At 42.0% G+C, this 25,408-nt stretch overlaps 1 protein-coding gene across 1 annotated transcript; it reads left to right on the forward strand.

Moving 5' to 3' along the window:
- The first annotated feature begins 12,307 nt into the window (after window positions 1-12,307).
- Window positions 12,308-24,804, forward strand: LOC142219206 (E3 ubiquitin-protein ligase TRIM11-like). Its single transcript, XM_075288159.1, has 3 exons — window positions 12,308-12,436; window positions 12,518-12,761; window positions 23,294-24,804. The coding sequence occupies exons 1-3, from the start codon at window positions 12,308-12,310 to the stop codon at window positions 24,802-24,804; spliced, it is 1,884 nt and encodes a 627-aa protein (XP_075144260.1).
- Window positions 24,805-25,408: the final 604 nt, after the last annotated feature.

A 25,408-nucleotide genomic window follows, 5' to 3' on the forward strand; every position in this document is an offset into this window, starting at 1 on the left:
TGAGATTCTCCTCTTTAAAATGCAATTGAAAGCATCAAGATATATTGATGCAGTCCAAAGATATAGAGCTCCAAAGTGTCCCCCCCTCCTGTCTAAGCAAGCAATTTACGATCTAACAAGAAAGGAAGAGGGACACGGAGCAGCCCAGCAGAGAGAGAGACACAGAAACGATCTCTCTCTCTCTGTATAACTTGTATGTGACAGCAGGAGAGGGGTGGCAGGGACTCTATTGTCCCTATTAACCCTTCTCCTGCCAATCAGAGCGTATACTATACATTTGTCTCTGATTGTCACATACAGTTATAATGTAATTCCCCCTGAGCTTTACTAGTGGGGTATTCTTATGTTATACCTCCTGAACATAACCAGGAAGTTTGTTGGCACTGTGACCCAGACGTTTACCATTGTCCAGGTCGCAAGCCAAAAAAAAAAAGTCGCACCAAACACTTACACAACATATACATAAAGTCGCAAATAAAGTTTACATTTCACCCAATCCCTGTCCTGTCTATACCTGAGCTTTCTACAGTAAAATACGTCTCTAGTGATGTCCGTTACACACTAAAATAATAGTAATAACGATTATCACTAGAGATGAACGTATAGATTGCTAAAATTATTATAGGGGGATGGAAAATAACATTTTTATGTAAAGTCCTATTTAATTTGCATGTGCAAAATGGGATGGCGCATTTCTGCGATTTTGGCGATTCTTTAACACCCGCCCTGTAAATATATACATGTGTGGTATGTATGAACTCCTCACATATTGCAGTTTTATGTACAGTACATTATGTTTGCAGAAAGGGATTTCTTGAGCCGCACTTTAGTGGCAAATTTGAATTTTTGCGCAAAAATTGCTAGCAATCTCTGTTTGCGGCAAAGTTGAATGAAGGTGGTTGTATATATAAACTATTAAATTGTGTTTTTATATACGGTATGCTGTGTACTCTGAAAAAAGTTAGATTTTGGTATCACAGTCACAATTTGGTAGGTGCAGTATAGCTTTTTAACATACAGTCCTATGAAAAAGTTTGGGCACCCCTATTAATCTTAATCATTTTTAGTTCTAAATATTTTGGTGTTTATAACAGCCATTTCAGTTTGATATATCTAATAACTGATGGACACAGTAATATTTCAGGATTGAAATGAGGTTTATTGTACTAACAGAAAATGTGCAATATGCATTAAACCAAAATTTGACCGGTGCAAAAGTATGGGCACCTCAACAGAAAAGTGACATTAATATTTAGTAGATCCTCCTTTTGCAAAGATAACAGCCTCTAGTCGCTTCCTGTAGCTTTTAATCAGTTCCTGGATCCTGGATAAAGGTATTTTGGACAAACAATTCAAGTTCAGTTAAGTTAGATGGTCGCCGAGCATGGACAGCCCGCTTCAAATCATCCCACAGATGTTCAATGATATTCAGGTCTGGGGACTGGGATGGCCATTCCAGAACATTGTAATTGTTCCTCTGCATGAATGCCTGAGGATTTGGAGCGGTGTTTTGGATCATTGTCTTGCTGAAATATCCATCCCCGGCGTAACTTCAACTTCGTCACTGATTCTTGAACATTATTCTCAAGAATCTGCTGATACTGAGTGGAATCCATGCGACTCTCAACTTTAACAAGATTCCCGATGCCGGCATTGGCCACACAGCCCCAAAGCATGATGGAACCTCCACCAAATTTTACAGTGGGTAGCATGTGTTTTTCTTGGAATGCTGTTTCTTTTTGGACGCCATGCATAACGCCTTTTTTTTATAACCAAACAACTCAATTTTTGTTTCCAAAATGAAGCTGCCTTGTCCAAATGTGCTTTTTCATACCTCAGGCAACTCTATTTGTGGCGTACGTGCAGAAACGGCTTCTTTCTCATCACTCTCCCATACAGCTTCTATTTGTGCAAAGTGCGCTGTATAGTTGACCGATGCACAGTGACACCATCTGCAGCAAGATGATGCTGCAGCTCTTTGGAGGTGGTCTGTGGATTGTCCTTGACTGTTCTCACCATTCTTCTTCTCTGCCTTTCTGATATTTTTCTTGGCCTGCCACTTCTGGGCTTAACAAGAACTGTCCCTGTGGTCTTCCATTTCCTTACTATGTTCCTCACAGTGGAAACTGACAGGTTAAATCTCTGAGACAACTTTTTGTATCCTTCCCCTGAACAACTATGTTGAACAATCTTTGTTTTCAGATCATTTGAGAGTTGTTTTGAGTAGCCCATGATGCCACTCTTCAGAGGAGATTCAAATAGGAGATCAACTTGCAATTGGCCACCTTAAATACCTTTTCTTATGATTGGATACATCTGGCTATGAAGTTCAAAGCTCACTGAGGTTACAAAACCAATTTTGTGCTTCAGTAAGTCAGTAAAAAGTAGTTAGGGGAATTCAAATCAATAAAATGATAAGGGTGCCCATACTTTTGCACCGGTCAAATTTTGGTTTAATGCATATTGCACATTTTCTGTTAGTACAATAAACCTCATTTCAATCCTGAAATATTACTGTGTCCATCAGTTATTAGATATATCAAACTGAAATGGCTGTTGCAAACACCAAAATATTTAGAACAAAAAATGATTAAGATTAATAGGGGTGCCCAAACTTTTTCATAGGACTGTATTAGTAAACAACAGCAAAATCCTGCTTGTCTTCTGTATTCGTGTTTTTGGGAGTCCGAGCTCTTGTTGTAGTTGATGTTTGCGGTACATATAGTATATATACACATTGTATACACCATAAGCTATTATTTTAAAAGTATTTTGTATATGAATGTGAGATTGAACATGAGTTTTAGGTGCAAATATGTGTTTTAGCATATTTTTTCAAAAAATTATTTGTGTTGGTCGCAAAGTTGCATGAAGGTGGATGTGGCTATCGATGACCCATTAAGACATTTGTAATCTTCAGATTGTCTACTTTCAAAAAATATATAGGGTTTAGGGGTTCACTTACTTTTCATGGTGTGTAATCCCTACATTTTATAGGATGATACTTTTTTAACATTTCCGGCTTCAAAGCAGAATTTTGTTCCTTCCAGTTCTAGCGATTTTCTGAAGACACGTGCATGCGGGTTCAGGCCATAGTGATATGTATGTACTCTGCACATGTTGAACTCTTATTTTTAGGAGGTTTGGTGCATTTAATTTTTTGTTTAGTTTCCGCTTTTAACAACTAATATACATTTATTTGCATTTTTTCATAAAACATTCACTTTAAATCAAAATTGCATGAAGGTGCCTGTTCGTATACAGTACCAAGTGGCATTCTAACAATGCTGCAGGTGTCTACTTTAAGAAAATATATAGGTATGGGGGGTTGGATGCTTTTTTAATGTTGCAATGTAGGTTTGATTTGTCCATCTCAAAACTGTGAAAATTGCTCTGGCTACTGGAGGTTCAAAATTTCCAGAGACCCTTGGCTGCGAAAAGGTTAATGTTTAACACAAAAAAAACACTCACTTTCCAATGCTCCCCCGCCCCTCTCTCCGCTATCACTCCACTCACACAGATGTAGGCGTGGTGTGACGTCATCACATCGCGGCTACAAATGCCGTAGCGTTAAAGCAGGAGCTGAGTTGTGATAGCTCCTGCTTTAAAAGCCTATGTATTCAGCTCATCGGCGTCCTGGACGCCGATGAGTTGAGATCGGGACATACCTCTCACCGACCGGGACCGTTTTGTTAGGCCCTGGATCCGCTCCTGGTCACTGCGTATATCTGTGTTCTTTAATAAGGAGAACACTGAGGATATCAGATGGAGATCCTGGATGAAGTCTCTGAGAAGAATAGGAAATTTAAAAATGTTCTCCAAAAACTGACCACAGAGAAAAGAGACTGAGGAAAGAGTTCAGAACCTTAAGGAGCACTGGAGAAAAGCTCAATAAAAAGCATCTGGAGTAGCCAAGAGAGTCGCTACCCTGTTTACAGACATCAGAAGACATCTGGAATACACTGACGAGAGGGATCTCCAGGCAGGGGCAGCAGATGTCACTCTCAGTCTCTGCTCTGATCCACAAGCTGGAAATAAAGAAGGAAAAAGTCTACTTTTTTTTAAAGTATATTAGAAACAAGTATATTAGAAACAATTTTAGAATATTTAAGCAATTTAGAAAACTTACAAGTTTAACATTAGTTTTGGAAATTTTGTTTCCAAAAAAACATGTTTTGTTTTCCTGCACCAAGTCACATTTGTAGAGAATAATAGGTGGTGAATTGTTAGAAACCATCCTTACATAAGACCTTTCACCATCACACAAACTCCAACTCTGCATATTTCAATTGGTGTCTCTGCACTGATTCCAGCACAGATGGATTTTTCTTCTATAGCCCCCACCCTTCCTGAACAATTGGTGATGTTATTTTTCAACACATAATACCTTAATTAGACTAAATGTAAGCAGGAGCCATCTTGAATTCCTGCCAGGTTCAGGGGGAATGGAAGTGTTCTAGTGGATCAGAGGAGGGGGGATGCCAGTGGGTCATTCATGGTGAGAGGAAATTAAAAAGTGCACTGTAGCCATGGACATTATTCAATGTCTAGCCATATATCAGGTGAACAGATGTTTATTCAAGAACAGAAAATATAACGTAATGATCACAGTTTAATGTCTTTGCATGTCTGTCAGTCTTTGCACAAGAACATGTAGGTTTATCATATAACTTTATTAACAACATGATTACATCCCTGGAGACAAGAACATATGTACAGTACAATGAAGTAGTTGTTACAATAACCACAATAATTATTAAGCATTATTCCAATACCAAGAGAGTCACTGCCCTGTTTACAGACATCAGGAGATGGTTGTGCGACCTTGAGAATACCTGGTGTGATCTCCAGGCAGGAGGAGCAGCAGTCACTGTCACTCTCTGCTCTGATCCAGAAGCTGGGAATAAAGAAGGATAATGATGGACATAACAAGAGAGATCTATATGAAGGATCCTACAGACCTATTACTGGATGTAAACACAGCTCATAATAATTTCCTTATATCAGACGACCTGAAAACTGTAACTTGGGCACATAAAAGCAGATGTGTCCAAAAACAGCAGAGAGATAATAATAATAACAACATTATAATCAGGTGATAAGCAGGAGGGGATTTACATCAGGGCGACATTACTGGGATGTGAAGGGCAGTAGATCAGGGAGTGAAGTATGTGGCTGTGTTATCCCAGTATAGCCAGGAGGGGGCGTTAGTCATACATTGGTAGTAATAACAAGTCCTGAGGTTTATATATGTAATAATAACCAGTATTTTGCAATACAAGACAGTACAGAGATCTGGTTATGTGACAATTTCTCCATTTCTCCAGCAACAGATTCAGGATATATCTGGATTATGAGGCCAGGCAGCTGTCCTTTTATGAGCACCTTGTACTTACCTTTATTAAAAATTACCTTAAAGGAAATCTGTCACCAGAACCCAGCACTGCAGATAGATAGGTTCAGGTCACCTAAAACAGTATTTTCCACTGGTACTGAAAAACAAAGAAGACCCACAAAAACAGATAATGCATGAATGGCGCACAGATTGAATGGCATATAAGTCTGCAAAATGGAGAGTGTGAAAGTAACATAAATCATATACTGATATCTGATCAGGCACCGATCGTGCTAAGATTTACAAAATTGTTACCACCTGCAATTTTTCCACTAGCAAATATATATATATATATATATATATATATATACAGTATATTATATATATTTACAGAACGTCTGCCATACCACATTGAAGATGGCCGACGTGATCTGCGGGAAGTGCTCCAGAGCCAGGGAAAGGTAATTAACTTTTTTTTTTTTTGTTTCCTCCCCGGGCCCTGGGTCTCCGATTATTATTCTCTGGGGCACCCCAGACCCCAGAGTATAATAATTGTTCATGGGTGTCCACAGTGGGGCATAATACTGTGTGAAAGGGGCACTTGGGGACATATAATACTGTGTGTAAGGGGCACATAATACTGTGTGCAAGGGACACTTGCGAACCTAAAATACTGTGTGCATGGGGCCACTTGAGGGCAAATAATACTGTATGCAGAGGCCACTATGGGGCATATAATACTGTGCACTTGGGGGCATATAATACTGTGTGCAAAGGACACTTGGGAACATATAATACTGTGTGCATGGTGCCACTTGGGGGCAGCTCAAGAACATCCATTGAATCCTCTCCTTCTTCACCTCTGAAACTACTAAGATGCTCGTCCAGGCCCTCATAATCTCCCGCTTAGACTACTGCAACACCCTTCTCCATGGACTCCCAGTAAACACCCTCGCCCCCCTCCAGTCCACCTTAAACTGCGCTGCTCGTTTAATTCACCTCGCCCCCGATCTTCATCGGCTGCTCCCCTCTGCCAGTCCCTCCACTGGCTACCTATAGCCCAGCGAATTGAGTTCAAGCTACTAACGTTAACATTCAAAACGATCTACAACCTGTCTCCTCCATATATCTCCGAACTAATCTCCCATTACCTGCCCACACGTAACCTCAGATCCTCCAATGACCTCCCGTGCATCCCCCAGACTCTGGAACTCCTTACCAAGACACATAAGACTGACCCCCACAATCACAGGCTTCAAGAAGGCCCTGAAGACTCACCTATTTAGGAAGGCCTACAACCTCGAATAACACTATCACCAGACCACCATCTGAACAGTCTCCCCCTCTCCTTCTGTCTCTACCCCCTTCCCTCATAGATTGTAAGCCCTCGCAGGCAGGGCCCTCTACCCCACTGTGCCAGTCGGTCACTGTTAGTATTATAGCTACCTGTATATTTTGTGTATTGTATGTAACCCACAAATGTAAAGCATCATGGAATTAATGGTGCTATATAAATAAACAATAATAATACTGTGTGCAAGGGACACTTGGGGCATATAATACCGTGCGCGGGGCCCACTATGGGGCATCATTTATGCCAATATTGGGCATAATAGTGTGTGCAGGAATGCGCGTGTCCATAGGAGGTGGGGGGGGGCGCATTATTCCAGAGTTCCCCCTAAAAAATGTTTCCAATTTAAGTACTGGTTATATAAATAAAGAAACAATGGGGGCGGAGCCTGACCGGCAACGTTGATGGACGCTAGAGCCTGAAGCTCCGTCAATATATTAGCCTAACACCGACCCTGCAGCTATTACCAGCCCGAAAAATGGGAAAACAGCAGCGTGAACGAGGTGGGGACTTACCGAGCACACCAGCTTCCAAATCGTCCTCGGCAAAGCTTCACAAATTCTTCAAGAAGAAGCAGTCTCAATCCCCGCTGTTGGCGCGCAAGATGGCGCCGGCGGGAACACACCAGGAGGATGTACAGGAGGACTCAGACATGGACAGTACCTCAGGAGCGGACACTCAAGGTACCATTTCTACCTCCTTTTTTAAGTCCTTCCTCAGAAAGGCACTGGCACAGGCTATAGCCCCGGTTATGTCCGAGCTTGCAGAGATGCGTGCAGAGCTACAACACATGGGGGGTTGTGTGGACAGGTTGGAATCTGCACACTCTGCCCTCACATTACACTCAACCACAGCAGCTCTCCATGTTTCTAACCACCATACTCACTTGAATCGCATGTATGATATGATTGAGGATCTGGAGAACAGAAATAGGAGAAGGAACATAAGACTGAAAGGACTACCGGAGTCACACTCTCCAGATTCCCTCAGAGATATAATGGCAGCCATCTTTGCAGACATCTTAGGTGCAGAGAGGGCAGCCTCCATTCAAGTTGAAAGGGTCCACCGCGCCATACGCCCTAAACCTGCTCCCTCTGAACCACCTAGGGACATTGTTTGTGGATTGCTTTCCACCGTTGACACATCAGCTATATTAACTGCTGCGAGAGACAAACGTCCCCTAACCTACGAGGGGTCTGAAATACAACTGTTCCAAGACATAGCACCCTCAACCCTCGCGAAGAGGAGAATGTTAAGACCCTTACTTGAAGCTCTAAGGGAGAAAGGCCTCCCATATGCGTGGCTCTTTCCATTCGGACTCTCGGTCCTAAAGCAGGGCCGCAGGATATATATCCGCTCCCCGGAAGACCTTGCAAACGCCTGGCAACAACTGGGAATTGAGCCGCTACAGATCCCCTCCTGGTCTGCCTTACCAGAGGATATTCACGCCTGGTCTGAGCTCCCAAGTTTGGACTCAGACATTGCTCCACGCAGGCACAAATCGCCCAAGGCCAAGAAAGCCCTGGTTAGCAACATCATGAGTGACTGAACACTTACTTTCCTAACCGACGTTAGACCCACAGGTTACACATTCTTCATATTGCTTTGATTGTTATTCTGGGTTATACCTGTTATGCCCCAGTTTCCTTCTGTGGGCACCTAGAGCTGCAGCCATGTATACGAGATTCCGGCTGCATACACAGTGCAATGTACTTCCATAACTGCATTTCTCCCCTGTTGTAGATTTACGTTTTCCTCACAGGTTTGCTCCCAGCACATTCCTTGTAGCCTTACTGCTAAGATGTTTACAGCGGGAACATATGTCACATAGTACACAGAATGTACCCCCGCCACCTTGGAGTGGCGTGTTCCATTGGTACGTGTCCCGTAGACCCGGGGGGTAACCTCCCTTCAATCTCCCTTCTTTCTCCCCTTACCTTTTCCCACATCCCTAGTGCTCAGGTGTCTTTCTATGTTCTTTAAGCTTTAAGGGATGTCCATGGCTACCTTCGCATTGGGAAGGGGCTGATATTCTGCCCTGGCGTCATGTTTGACTTTATACTGTCTCCTTCATACCGAATGCTAACTCCGCCACCCCTTATACACAACAAAAGACTCATCACAGGTTCTAGTGGGGTACCCCCAACCCCCCCCCCTTTCCCTCCTTTTATCTCACGGCTCCAAGTGAGGACTCTTCCTTCCCTCATCCCCCCCTCCTTCCCCTCCCCCCCTTTTTCCACCCTTTCCTCATAAACACCTCACTTAGTCTAACCGGTTGTGCTACACTAAGCATGATTTGACACAGACCGGACTGATGGTACGGATTTTGCCCTGGTCCTGGTCTCAGTTTCTGAATATAGATCCTTCCTTTCATGCTCAATACCTTTATTCAATGATATTGTTGTAGTTGGTCTTCATTGTTTCAATGTATTCTTTTTGATCATTCAGGTTCTTTTTCTTCCACAGGAATGATTCTCCATTGTATCTCTCTGATGTTTGTCCCTACGTAGGAGGGATGCTGTTCGACTGTCCAGGTCCCTACACTATCACTATCACCATAAATATCATTATCATTCTCTCACCCTCTCTATTCTACTTTAACGCTCTTTTTCGGTCCTATGCACCTCTCTCTCAGGGTCGTACTGTGGGCTATTATGACCCGATTAGGACTACACTCCGTAACCCCAATTACCTATTTCAGTACAAATAGGTTCAGTGTCTCTTTCTATCTGATAGGCGAGATCAGGCTCTCTCGCCTTTTATCACTTTTCTTACTTTTATCACTTTATTTCTTTCTCATTTTATCATCTCATTTACTCTTCCTCATCTTACTCACTACTCTCCCTCCCTTTTTTTTTCTCTCTCTGTTTTAACTGTGATTCAGGTACGTCTTTGCGCTCTAGTTCTTTCTATCCCCCTATACTACTTTTATCTCTTCCTTCACATCTTTCTCCTTCTCTTTTCCATTTCTCTCCTCTCCCCTCCTCTTTCTCTTACAATCCCTTCCTCTCCCTCTTCTACTCTCCCTAACCCTCCTTACCCACCCTCTCTCCCATCCTCCCATCCTATAAGTGTTCCTATAGTGACGCACGACGAGGGTTAAATATGACAGAATTGACTCTCACATCCTTTAATGTTCATGGATTAAACTCTCCCAATAAGAGATCTCAAATCTTCACTATCCTGCGCAAACTGAACACCCAGATAGTATTCCTTCAGGAAACTCACTTCAAAGCAGGCAAAATACCTCGCTTACCCACGAAGCAGTACCCCCAGATTTTCTATTCTAGCAATCCTATAGCTGCCACCAAAGGGGTTTCCATATTGGTCCATCACTCTGTCCCCTTCCAATGCACTCAGAATCCGAGACAATCGTATCAGCGATTAGACTACATCTTTCTATCTAAGGAACTGATCCCTTTCTCTAGCAAATCAAGGATCGAAACCATCACAGTTTCGGATCACGCCCCTGTATGGGTAAAACTAACCTTTACACAACTCCCTAGGAAGGATTGGAACTGGAGACTAAATGAGGCACTACTCGACAGGACTGATGTAGTGTCTGAAATTAAGAAACAAATGGACATTTATTTTAGCTTCAATGCCAATGCAGACATTTGCCCTACAATAACTTGGGAGGCACACAAGGCGGTAATTAGAGGAGTCTTTATTTCGCTCGCATCAAATATTAAAAAAGAATCCCAAGCTGAACTAGACCGTATGCTTTCTGAGAGCTCTAAAATAGAAAGGCTAAGAAAGACCTCCCAAAGGAATGCCAGGACCGCGGACCTGCGTTCCCTACGGGAGAAACTGAAGGACATGATCAATACGAGAACAGCCAAGCATTACCTACATTTTCAACATAGACTGTATTCTCACAGCGACAAAGGAGGCAAACTCATGTCCTCCCTGATCAAACAAAAGAAATCAAAATGCTTCATATCTGAATTAAAAAACAGCCAGGGCTTAGTTCAAAAATCCACCAAAGATATCCAATTAGCTTTTCAGAAATTTTACTCAGACCTTTACAATCTGACCCCACACCGCTCAAAGGAAGAGACTCTATTTCACACTGACAACATTGACAAATTCCTGTCTTCCATAGACTTGCCCTCATTATCGGAGGAAAGCTCACTTACTCTCACTGACCCGATCTCACACGAGGAGATAAAACATGTTTTAAATAGTTTCCCAAAAGGGAAAAGTCCAGGGCCGGACGGTTTCCCATTGCAGTATTACAAAATCTTCCAGTCCACTCTATTGCCACACTTATCCCTCTCATGTAATGCTCTGATGTCAGGAAAAACCCTGCCCAAGCAAGCTCAGGAGGCCCACATAACGGTCTTACCTAAGGAAGGGAAAGATCCCCTGTTCTGTGGGAGCTACAGACCAATATCATTACTTAATGTGGACCTTAAGATCTGGTCAAAAATATTGGCATTTCGGCTCAAAAACCTCATCTCGCAACTTCTACACACTGATCAAGCAGGGTTTGTCCTAGGCAGAGAAGGGAAGGATAATACACACCGTCTCCTACATGCCATATCTCATGCTAGAAAAACTAAATCTGACCTGGTACTCTTAGGTGTCAATGCCGAAAAGGCTTTCAATAGAGTGGACTGGCTCTTCATGAGGAAAATATTGCAAAAATGTAATATCCCATCTACATTCATATCGGCAGTCTTCTCCCTCTATGATACTCCATATGCGAAAATTATAAAAAGATAAATGGCACCCTCTCCCCACCCTTCCATATATCCAATGGTACACGTCAGGGCTGCCCCCTGTCCCCTTCCTTATTCATACTCACCTTAGAACCACTTCTACAGGCTGTGAGATCTCATCCGGATATTCACGGTTTAAAAGTTGGCAGACACACTCTTCAAACAGCAGCATTCGCAGATGACGTTCTCTTCCTAGTCTCTAACCCTGAATTGGGCCTCCCCACCATTATGAATCTACTCCGATCATATGGAGAAGTATCTGGCTATAAAGCCAACCTAGATAAATCAGAGGTATTAAACATTACACTTCCTCGCTCTAGAGTAGTTCAACTAGCCAGCTCTACCCCTTTTAAATGGACCTCTAGTAAACTTAAATACCTTGGTGTTCAACTTACGTCAGATACAGAAAAGCTCTATGAGGAAAATTTTCTCCCTTTATTGGCTGATATAAGAAAAATGCTACTGTCATATCAAGGGGTGCCTTTTTCCTGGTTCGGCAGACGGAATCTGCTGCAGATGTATGCGCTCCCAAAACTCCTTTATAGGTTACATATGCTCCTGATCAGACTCCCCCCTGCATTCTTTAGCTCCATTAAAAAGTTGTTCTCTTCCTTCCTTTGGAGGTGAAAACGTCCTAGACTCCCATCCTCACTCCTCATGAAAAAGAAACAAGCGGGAGGGATAGGTTTACCAAATGTAACGAATTACTACAAGGCGATTCAACTAAAACGTTGGCTCGACCTTACTTCCACCAACCCAAACAACATCATAGCGGATTTAGCATTCACTACCTTTGGACACTCTGCGATTGTTGAGTTGTGGCTATATGGTCTCCCGGGGCATCGCTCCAAAAATATTCATCTCCTCCTTTTAGGGGCTTGCGAGGTTTGGAAAGACATGAGACATTCGCTTTCACCGTACCGTTCTCCTCTTCTCCCACTTGGTGTCCTCCCGAAATTCCTGGGAAAATCACATGAGGCCCACCCATCATTATGGAGACAACTCTTCTCCAATAGATTACTAGAGGTACTTGCCTTGAATCATAGGTTTGATCCCCAGAGCTTCTATTCTTTGTTACCCCACACTGACGATTTCACGTTTTTGCAGAAACTCCACCTCGATGGAGTGATCCGGAGTGCATTGGAGTTAGGAGAGGTTAGGACGGCCTTAACCACCTTCGAACGTTCCACCATGGCACAACATAAACAGTTGTCGAACACTTCTTATGTACTCTCGACTCACGTAGCTCCCCTGCGTATCCAGAGGCCCGCCTTCATATCCGCGTGGGAAAGAGAGTTGGACATCACTCTTACTGATGAGGAAGTCCAACGAATTCTCTCTCACTCCCACGGTTTTTCCCCGTGTGTAAGACTTCAAGAGAATAATTACAAATTATTGACTAGGTGGTATCGCACTCCTCAATGGCTTTTCACCCACAATCTCTCTGACAGTGATGTTTGTTGGAGATGCAATGTTCACGAAGGTTCCCTCTCCCACATTTGGTGGTTTTGCCCTAAGGTTCAAACGTTTTGGAATGAAGTTCAGGATCTTTTAAGAAGGCTCTCATCCCCCTCTTTTGAACTCACTCCTGCTATGGTTCTCCTCTCGTTACCTTCACCAACTTACAAACCGTCTAAATCGAATCTATTGTCAATTCTGCTGCTTGCAGCGAACTCATTAATCCCCTTAAAATGGCTCTCCCCTGATCCCCCTACAAAATCCGAGTGGATTATGAAAGTTTATCAGATCTGCCGCTTTTGAGGAACTTTCCAGTTGGTATAACAGAACCCACGGGAAATGTGAAAAAATTTGGTCTCCCTGGAAAAATCTCACGTTCTGATCGCAACAATTGAAATTTACAATATATCCTGTCAACCCCTCCCTCGTCCTCGCCCCCCCTTTTTTTTTCCCTTAACCCTCCTCCCCTCCCCCTCCTTTCTCCTTCTCTGCTCTACTTCCCCCCCATCCCTCCCCCTCTCTCCTTTCCTCCCTTCACCCCCCCATCCAACAAAATTCACCTGCTTCCCTCACTACCTATCTTCCTCTCCTCTCTCCTTCTCCTTCTGTAAGCCGTGTACCGAGGTGGGCTCCCCAGGATACAGCGAAGTCACGAACAAAGGAAGTGAGTCCAATTCAATTTAACCAAGATAGGACTTTACTTAGTTTAGATAACCTCTTTTGTCCAAAAGAACACTCCCAGGTATTACATTTACACAGCCTAGAGGCTGGGACCCTGGTGTTATACAGCACGGTGCCCACTAGTGTGGCCTTCAATATACTCCAAGCTTTTACCTACCTGCAGGCTGCGCCTATGCAGCTGCCTGTTACCTGTTATTACCCTATTACACAGGAACAATTCAGTGTGTGTGACACAGGCACCGGCGGTGTAACACCAGGGTTTACAATCTTATCACAATACTACTGAATTCCCCCCAAACCAAGTACAACTAAGCAAGTATAATGGTTAGTTAGCTTGCAAGCCAAACAGTGTAAAGTTAAACTAAATGTTGCTCCCAGACTTCCTTAAAAGTCCCTCTCTGGGAGATATAACTCTGTAGAAATCCTCTGTGACTTAGTCCTTTTATCAGACAGGTAGATAGTTCACCAGTATTGCAGCCTGGGGTGATGATTATACCTAACTAACTAACTACAGGCTTTTTACTCAGTCCCAGCAATATGGTGCAAAACTTGCAGTGTGGTGCGTGCACGCTTACTTCTGTTGGGTACCTTTTAGTCTCTGTTAGCATCAGGGTGAAGAGGAGCTCCTCGGACAGCATGCGGTCTCACTGACAGTATCACTTCTCAGCCAAGACTCTGACAGTAATCTTCTCCTTAGGATGGTGTCTGGACAGACTCTGAAAGTCTCAAATTCTCAGCTATTCTTGCTGTGGCTTCTCCCTCCAAGGATCCTCTCTGCACAGAGATGTCTCCACAGCTCTCTCTTCTCTAGAGTCCAGCACACTCTGACTCAAAATGGCTCCTAGAACCTTCCTACAACGATCAGGGTTTCCACCTCAATCTTCCAGGGGCATACAGCCTTTTTCCTTTTACTTGTTATCTTGCAACAGCGACCTCTTGTGGTCAAACAACAAAATGTCAGGTTATGAAAACACCAACTCAATTACACATTGCACATTCACTACACAGGGGCTGTTTCACTCTCTTACACTTCCACCCCCCCCCCCCCCTTTTTCTGCCCTCCATTTTCACTCTTTACATCTGCTTTCTTGGAAATCTTTATCACTTCCTCTTCTCTCTTTATTTTTCCCTTTCTTCCCTTTCTCCCTCTCTCTTTATTTACTTTACTTTATTTACTTTTCTACCCTAGAGCGCATGACGGTACCTTCTGTTGTGCAACCCACTACCATTTCTCCTCCACCTGCTCATAGAAATATCCGCTTTTAGAGGATCATTATGGAAACAGCATCCCTCCTACCTATCGGCTATGCTGTTGACTTGCTTTATCACAGTTCAGGACTGCCACTCCCCTCCAGTATTAAGGAGAGGGTTTGAAATACTGGGATGATGATTGATTTGATAAGATGTCTCAATTTACGCTCTTATTGTTTACATATATATGCATATATTGGTTACTTGTTACTTGTTACTCTCCCTGGTTTCCAGGGTATGAATCTTGTCACCTCCATTTAACTCCTATGTTTTCTAGTTATTCACTCTCTGTACTTGAACCTTTGTTACCTTATTTCATTTTCAATAAAAATATTATAAATAAATAATAAAAAAAAAAGAAACAATGTAAAACACACATATAGTATGTACCTGTTTGTTCAAAAATGTCTGAACTACAAAGTTATAAAGCTATTTTTCCCATATGGTGAATGCCGTAGTGGGAAAAAACTCAAAAGAGCTCAGCCACCATTTTTTTTTGGCCATTTTGACTTCTAGAAAAATATGAAGTAAAAATATAAAGCGATTAAAACAAAGCTGCATTTTAATTCTGAATTTACAATAATAAAAAAAAACAACCCAAAAACTAAACAATAAGGATCTTCAATCAAATTACAGATGTAGAGTCCTGGGTTGCTTGCAAGTTTGAAGAATTCGACCTCATCCATATGGAAAATACTCATTGTTTACATTGATTCTCATATCAATAGGTCTACAAGTGTCCCTGGGGTCTCTTAGACATGTCACATAGGAGCATGATAAAAGTATTGTGCAAACACAAGGTGAGAATGAAAAGATGCCATAACATGCTGAAACTGATTACATATCCTCCTCCTGAATTAAAAGCAAAAACACCAAATGGAAAACTGTCTGCATCTCAAAAGGGCTTAACCCCATTGATGCAAGTAAAAAAAAAAATTATAGTGATTAGTGGCTCCATGATATTGATGTAACCAGTGATGTAACTATGAATGGCGGGGCCCCGTGGCAAACTTTTGACATGGGGCCCCCCCCAAACGGACGCCGAAGACCTCGACCGACCCCCTCCTCCGCACTCTATTATGTCCCTTAGTAAGCCCTGCACACAGTATTATGTCCATTAGTGGCCCCTGCACACAGTATTATGTCACTTAGTGGCCCCTACACACAGTAATATCCCCCAGAGTGGCCCCTACACACAGTATTATGTCCATTAGTGGCCCCTACACTCGGTATTATCCCCCATAGTGGCCCCTACACACAGTATTATCTCCATAGTGGCCCCTGCACACAGTATTATGTCCCTTAGTGGCCCCTACACACAGTATTATCCCCCATAGTGGTCCCTACACACAGTATTATCCCCAATAGTGGCCCCTACACACAGTATTATCCCCATAGTGGCCCCTGCACACAGTATTATCCCCCATAGTGGCCCCTACACACAGTATTATCCCCCATAGTGGCCCCTACACACAGTATTATCTCCATAGTGGCCCCTGCACACAGTATTATGTCCCTTAGTGGCCCCTACACACAGTATTATCCCCCATAGTGGTCCCTACACACAGTATTATCCCCAATAGTGGCCCCTGCACACAGTATTATCCCCATAGTGGCCCCTGCACACAGTATTATCCTCAATAGTGGCCCCTACACACAGTATTATCCCCCATAGTGGCCCCTACACACAGTATTATCTCCATAGTGGCCCCTGCACACAGTATTCTGTCCCTTAGTGGCCCCTACACACAGTATTATCCCTAATAGTGGCCCCTACACACAGTATTATCCCCAATAGTGGCCCCTACACACACAGTATTATCCCCATAGTGTCCCCTGCACACAGTATTATGTCCCATCGTGGCCCCTGCACACACAGTATTAACCCCAATAGTGACCCCAGCACACAGTATTATGTCCCACTGTGGACACCCATAAACAATTATTATACTTTGGGGTCTTTTCAGATCCCAGAGTATAATAATCGGAGACCCGAGGGAATAAAAACATTTAAAAAAAAAAAAAAACAGAAACAGTTGCTTACCTGTCCCCGGCTCCTAGGCTGTCGGCCGCCGCTCTTGTCCTGCTTTAATGACGTCGGACGTCACGTGACCTGGGAAGCAGACCCGGGTCATGTGACGTCAGACATGAATGACGGAGGCCTACCAGGATCGTGTAGAGGTAAGTAACACTGTTTGTTATGTTTCTTACCTCTCCCGGGCCTCCGATCATTATACTCGGGGGTCTGCAAAGACCCCCGAGTATAATGATAGTGTTTGTGGGGCCCGCGGTGTCACTTGCCGATCCCGGCCCAGCCAGGATCGGCAAGTGAATAGGACCCGTAACGGCCAATTAAAAAAAACAACGCAGCGGTAGCGGCTGTCACCAGGCCCCCTAATAGCCGGGGCTCTGTGGCAGCTGCCTCTATGGTAGTTACGCCACTGGATGTAACCCAAAATCTGGTATCTGGCCATTTCACTTATGTCTCAGTATTTTTAGTCCTTAATCTTATTATGGGTTATGTGAGGGAAATAAAAAGTTGCAACCTTACTTATATGAAGGTCCCCTGGCATCGCAATCTTTACATTAGCAGAGAGCAGCCTGTGCACAGTCTCCGCTGCCGACCCTCCAGATCTCTGTAATGTCATCAGCTGACTCCGGGGTGTTAACAAATATATGTCTGGCACTGAAAAGGTTTTGGGCATTCTTGTACATGGTGACAATTTGACAAGAAGACTGTATTGTATTGTTAGAGACTTTAACACAATTACTCTAATACAATTTACTCTATCTCAGGTTGATAAAGATGTTTGGACACAAAAAAAAAAAAAGATAAAGGTCTAGTAGATGTTCTAAGAAAACAGTTAAAGGAAGCAAAAATTGTCTTCAAGTATCAGCAAGGTCAATGAGATGACATTATTAATAAACTTTTGCACATTGATCATATATATGTATGGACTGCATTTAATTAGTTTTCTCTCTTCCTTCCTCTGTCAGCCATGGCGTCCTCGGCCCTGAGAGCCGAGATGCTCTGTCCCATCTTATACAGACCCTGTAATGCTGAGACATGGACACAACTTCTGCCGGCTCTGTATTGATCGTGTTCTGGATACACAGGACCAGTCTGGAGTTTATTCCTGTCCTGAATGTAGAGAGAGGTTTCAGGAGCGACATTATTGGGATGTGGAGGGCAGTACATGTGACATCTGGAGTGTGGGGATGTGTTATCCCAATATGGAGAGGAAGGGGCCTCAGTCATACACTGGACATAATAACAAGTCCTGGTGTTTGGAGAGATATATATATGGTCAGTATACAGCTAGACATGATTGGAAAATGACTAATTTACCTGACAAGATCTCCAATTTGAGACTTAGAAGCTGCTTCTGCGTCACAGGCCAAGTGACGTCACATTGATAGGTCAAAGGGCCGACTGCAGCTCAATCCCATTCAGGTTAATGGACTGAACTGCTACACCAAGCACAGTCACGATCCAATGTACAGTGCTGTCTCAATACATACTTAAGCTTGTTCTCTTCCTTCCACCGTTTACTAAATCTGTACATTGGCCTTGCGCCAAAAATGCAGAGAACTAGTTGACCAGATTGGTAAATTCGCAAAATTATGGGTCTAATAATCTATGTCAAACGAAAATGCATATATATATATATATATATTTTTTTTTTATAAGATTCAGTTATTCTTAGAGCCAGCTGTCTAGCACACACTATAATAGAAGTGCATTGCAGATAGACCTGAGAGCCTACAGTAGTAGTGTAATACAATGGAGACCTGGAGGCTATACCCAACTATTACTTTCACTGCAAATGTGGTGAAAGGGTTAAGGAATAAATTATAACAATTGCATTAACAGAAGACACAAAATTAAAAATACAGAAGCATGGAGACATATGGAGACAATGACTCGAGGTGTGAATCAAAAACAATAGCCAGAGATCCCAGCCATGTATTAGCCTGACAATGGCCATGTCTTCAGTCATTGAGTTGGTAATGTTAATCAGATCAGACGAGATAAGGAAAACTAAAAGAACTAGGAAAATCCACTCACAGCTTCTCCAGGTGTCTGGACATTTTATACATTCAGAAGTTTTTCCTTAGAAATGTAAAAATCTTGTAAGGCCATCTAATGTCTAGTGATGGCCACAAGAAACATGATATTCCTTCATTCTTAATTGTCTACATGAGAGATAAACTAGGGAAATATTAATTATTACTAAATAGTGTCATCTCAGAGATCAGCACATGGGGAGACTCTTCTAAGAGGGGTCACATGGGGAGACTTCTATTCCACGAGACTGGCCTTTCACTGATCTGATGCATCAGAGAGAAGAAGAGACAAGCCATCTGAATAAACACATTGAAATGAAGGGGTACGCAGGGTGTCCATGAAAAATGTGGACGCCATATGTATAAAAAGAAAAACTGACATGTGAATAAGGCCTAAGAGAAATTCTCATGTGAAGTGACTTGTTGGTCTGGGGTTTTTTTTGCCTCATCCACGTGACAATCACAGGGACATTTTAGTTCCCTTGAAGATTAATGGGCGCATTGAGGTTATTTCTGTATCCATCAAAAAAACGGACATGTGTATACACCCATTCACTCTCATGGATTTAAAATCAGCCATTTTATTCACTGTCGTTGAATGAGGTCACAAATAGAATAACCCGTCCATTTTACACGAACATTAGGTCCGAGATAATCAGAACTGTCACATGTATATAGTGGAACCACACATTGTGAGAACGTTGTGGTTTTTATTGTAGATTTTGCTGCATTGTTTGAGGGCCTGGTCTGTATTCTGGGGTCTCCATTTCTATAAGAAGTCTGTGTTTCTTTAGAGGTCTGGTCTGACTGTATTTATGTAGCAGCTCTAGGGTTAATACTCATGCTAGGATCCGCTATAATTATGGGATCTGTATTTATTTGGGGATTTCTACTCTAGGAACTGTCCTGAGATTTTGGGGGTCTGGGAGTCTAAATTTATTTAGGGGTCTGAATTTGGAGGACTTTTATAATCTGCAGGCTGTATTTATTGACCCTGAAACTTTTTTTTATTTGGGAGTTTACATATAATTTTGGGATTGCACTTTGGTGTCGATTTATTTTTTATTTTTTGGAGTGTGATGGGTTTAGCAGTGTTTGGGTGCTTTGAACATGCGCATGCATTACAAATGCTCCCAAGGGGTGGGAGAAGAGGTGTGGCATATGCCCAGAGCCCAATTGTACCGCCGGGGGATGGGGTAGGGAAACAATATAAAGAGAGAGAGCACAGAAACTCTATAAGCTGTGGATTTGAGAGTAAGAACTGCAAGAAGAACAGCTGAGAAGGACAGAGATAAAGGTTATAAGGTAAGGACAAAACTTTTTGAAAGCCTTGTGAATATGTTCAGTGTTAGTGTACATGTATAGATATAGAGGAGATAATCTGTGACTAGTAATTGACGAGGCAGTTGAGTGTCATCCCTGGGACGGTAGCAGGAGTGGTTCCCCCGATTAGGGTTCGTCTACTTTAATGATGTCTGTAGGTATGTGCTGTTAAATGTGTGGTTTCATTGCTGATCCTTGCCATATACATTGAAAGTATATACTTCATGAGTTTTTGTTATCTGAGTATGTACATTGGGTCAGCTTTTGTGTATTTGACTATATTGTACTCCTACACTCGGTGATTTGTTTTGATCTTTTGGGGGGCCTCTCTGGCTACTTGTTCTCTTGGGGGGTTGTGGTATTTGTCTGCTTTTAGTGGACCCTCTCCTGTTTGTCTCCATGTGTCATTCTATCTGCATTATTTGAAATTAGTTAATGAAATATTTATGTATTTTATTTTTTGGTTCCTCTTTTTTGGAGTCATGTTATGTTAGGTTTGTGGGAATCATTTGAAACTCTTTTCTTATTTGGGGTTACATTAATTGGTTCTATTTGGTAATTGATGAAGTTAGCGATATGTTTGGCAAATATTCACCAGGTTTGCTGCAAGTTTGTGCACCGGAACTGCCTTTGTTACATTCTGGGGTCTCTTTAGACCATAGACTCTATCTATCTATCTATCTATCTATCTATCTATCTATCTATCTATCTATCTATCTTCTATCTATCTATCTATCTATCTATCTATCTATCTATCTATCTCCTATCTATCTATCTATCTATCACCTATCTATCTATCTATCTATCTCCTATCTATCTATCTATCTATCTATCTATTTATCTATCTATCTAAGAAATGGAAAAAATGGCAGCACTCCAACATTTAGAAAAAGTGTGGGTTTATTCCAAGCAGCGACGTTTCGGTTCTTATCTGAACCTTTTTCAAGCTTGAGAGTTTCAGAGTTTCTTGGAATTATTTTGTTTCTCCATTCTTCAATGTACCGCTCTCTGTTTGCCTGTGGTCGCCTTTATTTTGGCCTTGGATATCATCTGTTGGTGTTTTTGGTTTGGTGGTTGGCAGCTGTTTGGTTGGGGGGTGTCGATTTTGCTCAGGTGGCTTAGCCATGCTTGGTGGTGGTAGGAGTCGGGGTTGCTCCCCTGGATGTGTGTCTATCTCATATCTATCTATCTATCTATTATCTATCTATCTCCTATCTATCTATCTATCTATCTATCTATCTATCTATCTATCTATCTCATATCTATCTATCTATCATCTGTCTATCTATCTGTCTATCTATATACATATATATATATTCATAAGTTCAGTGAAGGTGGGGAAAAATGGGGAAAAAAACCCACTCCTACTCACACTTTCTCACATATCCTGGGCTTCCAATCTCCTCTGTGATGTCAGCTGCCCCCGGTCACTGTTAAAGCCTGTGATTGAAAACAGTCATTATTTCTTAGGCTTAGTGATCAGAGTGAAAATTACAGGATTTAGTAAGTTTTTTTTTTATTATTATTATTATTATTATTATTATAGATAATGACATGGAAATGAAAAATAAATTCTTAAAAATATGTTTAATATAAAAACTTGATTTAAGGAATAGGTCTTTTGAGTGAAATATTGACTTTAAAGATACAGTCATAAAGTAAGTAGTGGTCTTATACATTCTGATCAGACTTGTGAACAAATTAGGAGCCTTGTGATCATTTTTTATGCCTAGCCGAATGTGTGGTTTAGTTTTTTTTTTTTTTTAGTGAAAAAATAAAATATATTATTTTATTGTATTTTATTATATTTTAATTTTAAAAATATAATGATTGCAGTGCAGTAAACGTTTTTATTTCTGCAGTTTTGGATGAGGTTGCTGTTTATATAGGTGACGCCTGTAAAAGGCGATGTCCAGTTTCAGATAAATATTGAGCGGCCAATATTCTTGTTTGTATATAGAAAAGTTGTCCCTTTTTTTTCAATATATTTTCTATATCAATCAATGCTTTACAATTTTCTAGATCTCTGCTCTCCTACATTCTGCTTACCTACAGTGAATAAAAATCAGTCATGCCACATGACAACAGACTGAACTTTATCCACCGGAAGTAACAGAATGAAAGACAGCAAGCAGAGATCTAGAAAACTGAGGAATAGATACAGAAAGTATATTGGAAAATTGTAGAACTTTTCATTATACAAATAACGACGGTCTCTCATTGTTGGTCTGACAGTGGACAACCCCTTTAAATACAAACTGTTTGTGTATTTTTAATGCAGTTTTGATGTCATTTTTCTTCACTTCAACCGTGAATATACCCTTATAGAGTTGAGCTGAGGCTGATCGGAGAGGTGAACTTTTTTATCTGCCCACTTGTGTCTTGTACTGTTGTGGTGTGTGCATGGCTTGGGTCACAGTGCTGAGAATTAGAGACGAGTGAATCATTTTGGATAGAATCAATTTTGACCAAAATTTTCAAAAGTTTTAGGTTCTACCCAAAAAACAAAACTTTGGTGGTTCATAAATAAGGAATCAGAAATGAAATGATCATACTCTGGAGTCTCTTCGGTGCCCATGGTAAAAATAGTAGTAGTCCCAGGGGAAGATTAAAAGATAACAAGCAGATATACTCACCTTCGCTCACCTACTCTGGGTCTCTTTAGAGGACATTCACACGGAGTTTCTGTGCGCTCATTCTGGTGCGGAATGCGTGTCAGAATCAGTGCGGGAACCCACTGACTTCAATGGGTTCCTTTTTCCACCCACTCCGCTCGCAAAAAAAGGAACCCATTGAAGTCAATGGGTGGCTTTTGTTCCCGCGCGGATTCTGACGCGCATTCCAGAATTCACGCCAAAATACTCCATGTGAATGGACCTTACTGCATCAGGCTTTTTCTCTGGGGCCTCTTCTGGCCTCCTCCAGCCTCCTGGGTGACATCATGTGCTCTGGGGTCACCACTGAGGCCTATCAAATATTGGAATTCAGTTAGATTTGTATTTTGACCATTCCTTTTGCATTTTATTAATAACCTTTTGCACAGTAATCCTATGTATGTATGAACTGTATTTAATTAGTTTTCTCTCTTCCTTCTTCTTTCAGCCATGGCATCTGTTGCATCTCTCAGAGCCGAGCTGAACTGCTCCATCTGTCTGAACACTTACACCGATCCTGTAATGCTGACATGTGGCCACAACTTCTGCCGGATCTGTATTGATCGTCTTCTGGATACACAGGACGAGTCTGGAATTTATTCCTGTCCTGAATGTAGAGAAATGTTTGAGGAGCGGCCTATACTGGTAAAGAACATAACTCTGCGAAAAATAATGGAGAAATTTCTATTTATTCAACCAACACATGCAGGAGATAAACACCTGGAGATTCACAACAAGTCACCAGAAGGTGTTTTATCTGATTCCAGCAATAACTTGGAGGACAGGAAATGTTTTGTCCATAAGAAGAGCCTTGTATACTACTGCAATGATGATGCGTCTTATATCTGTGCCGACTGCTCAGCAGAAGAACATCAGGGACATCTGGTGGAAACACTGGAAGAGGCCTCTGAGAAAAGGAAGGCGAGACTGAGGAGTGTTCACCAGAAACTGAATAAAAGAAAACAGGAAACGGAGCAGTTGCTCCAGAGTCTGAGGAAGTGTAAAACAAAAGTCCAAGAAAAAGCTTATGCAGAAACGGAGAAAGTGAACGACTTGTTTATAGACATTGAGAAACAGTTGAGTAAGAAAAAATGGAGGATCCTGAATGTTATCTCTCAGAAGAAAAAGGAAGATTCGCACAAGTTCTTTTCTCTGATTAATCAACAGGAGATAAAGAAGGACAAAGTGTCCAGAAAGATGCGGCACTTTAAAGAGCTGTGTAACATGGCTGATCCACTGACTGTCTTACAGGATCAAGAAACCGTTGATTTGTGCGATCCTGAGGAGGGGGGAGGTGATGAGGACACTGGACATGATACACCGCTCCGTAATGTAGATGATCTGGATGTAGATAAGCTTTCAGGCTTAATACAAAAATTATGCGATGTAATAGGACATATAAAGTTTGGGATCTATTTTAAGAATCATTCCCGCCTAACCCTGAACATTAATACTGCTAATGAATATTTAACTATATCAGAGAATCAGAAACTTGCAGGTTGGACATTAAAGCCATGCAGTCGTGTAGAAACAATAGAGAGATTCGATCCGTATCCTCAAGTGTTAAGTCACATGAAATTTGCCTCGGGGAAACATTATTTGGATGTGGAGAGCAGTATATCTTCCACCTGGAGTGTGGGGATGTGTTATCCCAGTATGGAGAGGAAGGGATATCCGTCATTCATTGGATGTAATACCAAGTCCTGGTGTTTGGAGAGAAATATACATGGTCAGTTTGCAGCTAGACATGCTTGGCAAATAACTAATTTACCTGACAAGATCTCCAGTGAAAGATTTAGGATCTGTCTGGATTACGAGGCCGGGCAGTTGTCCTTCTATGAGCTGTGTGACCCCATCAGACACTTACTCACCTTCACTGCCATCTTCACCGAGCCCCTTCATGCTGTGTTATGTGTATGGGGAGGTTCTATAAAGATAATAGGGGGAGGCAGCAAGTAAACTCTCTCTCCATACAGGTTATCTGTTCTTGTACATATGTCTCAGCAGAATATTATGTTCTTTTAATGCACTTGAATGTAACTTCATGTACGCTTTCTTACTGTTGTGAACCTGACTTTGTATAAAGAGTGAATAAAAAAAAATCTTCTTAAAAGCTGCCTTGTGTGAGCCTGACCCACCTATACACCTGTGCTGACATGGTCCTATTCATAGGTTCATCTTCAGGGTGGTGCATACAGTAGTTTTATGCAAAATGCCACAGTTTTTGGATGCAGTTTTTAACCAAAAAAATGTATTGGTGTCAAAAGGATTGAAAAAATTAGGGATTTTCCAGGTCTTTTTAATTGAGGATGACCCCAACAGGGGTCTAACACTGGGGATCAGGTGATTGACGCTTCAGCAACGCTCCCTGAGCACTGCTTCTGCTTCACAAGCCAAGTGACATCACATTGATAGGTCACAGGGCCCAACTGCAGCTCATTCCCATTTGAGTGAACTTGTTCTGGGGACCCAATCAACAGCTCCCTGCTAATAGCCTACACTGCGGCTCCTTCACTGGAATCTTACATATGTGCTGATTATCTGGCATTAATGAGTATGTTCC

Source organism: Leptodactylus fuscus, chromosome 10, assembly GCF_031893055.1.
Source record: "Leptodactylus fuscus isolate aLepFus1 chromosome 10, aLepFus1.hap2, whole genome shotgun sequence".
NCBI lineage: Eukaryota > Metazoa > Chordata > Amphibia > Anura > Leptodactylidae > Leptodactylus > Leptodactylus fuscus.

Coding starts and splice junctions, on each gene's coding strand:
- LOC142219206 (XM_075288159.1), top strand. CDS start 12,308: ATGAGACATTCGCTTTCACCGTACCGTTCTCCTCTTCTCCCACTTGGT. Junction 12,437..12,517: donor TCTCCAATAGATTACTAGAG/GTACTTGCCTTG, acceptor ACGTTTTTGCAG/AAACTCCACCTCGATGGAGT. Junction 12,762..23,293: donor AATTCTCTCTCACTCCCACG/GTTTTTCCCCGT, acceptor TTCTTCTTTCAG/CCATGGCATCTGTTGCATCT.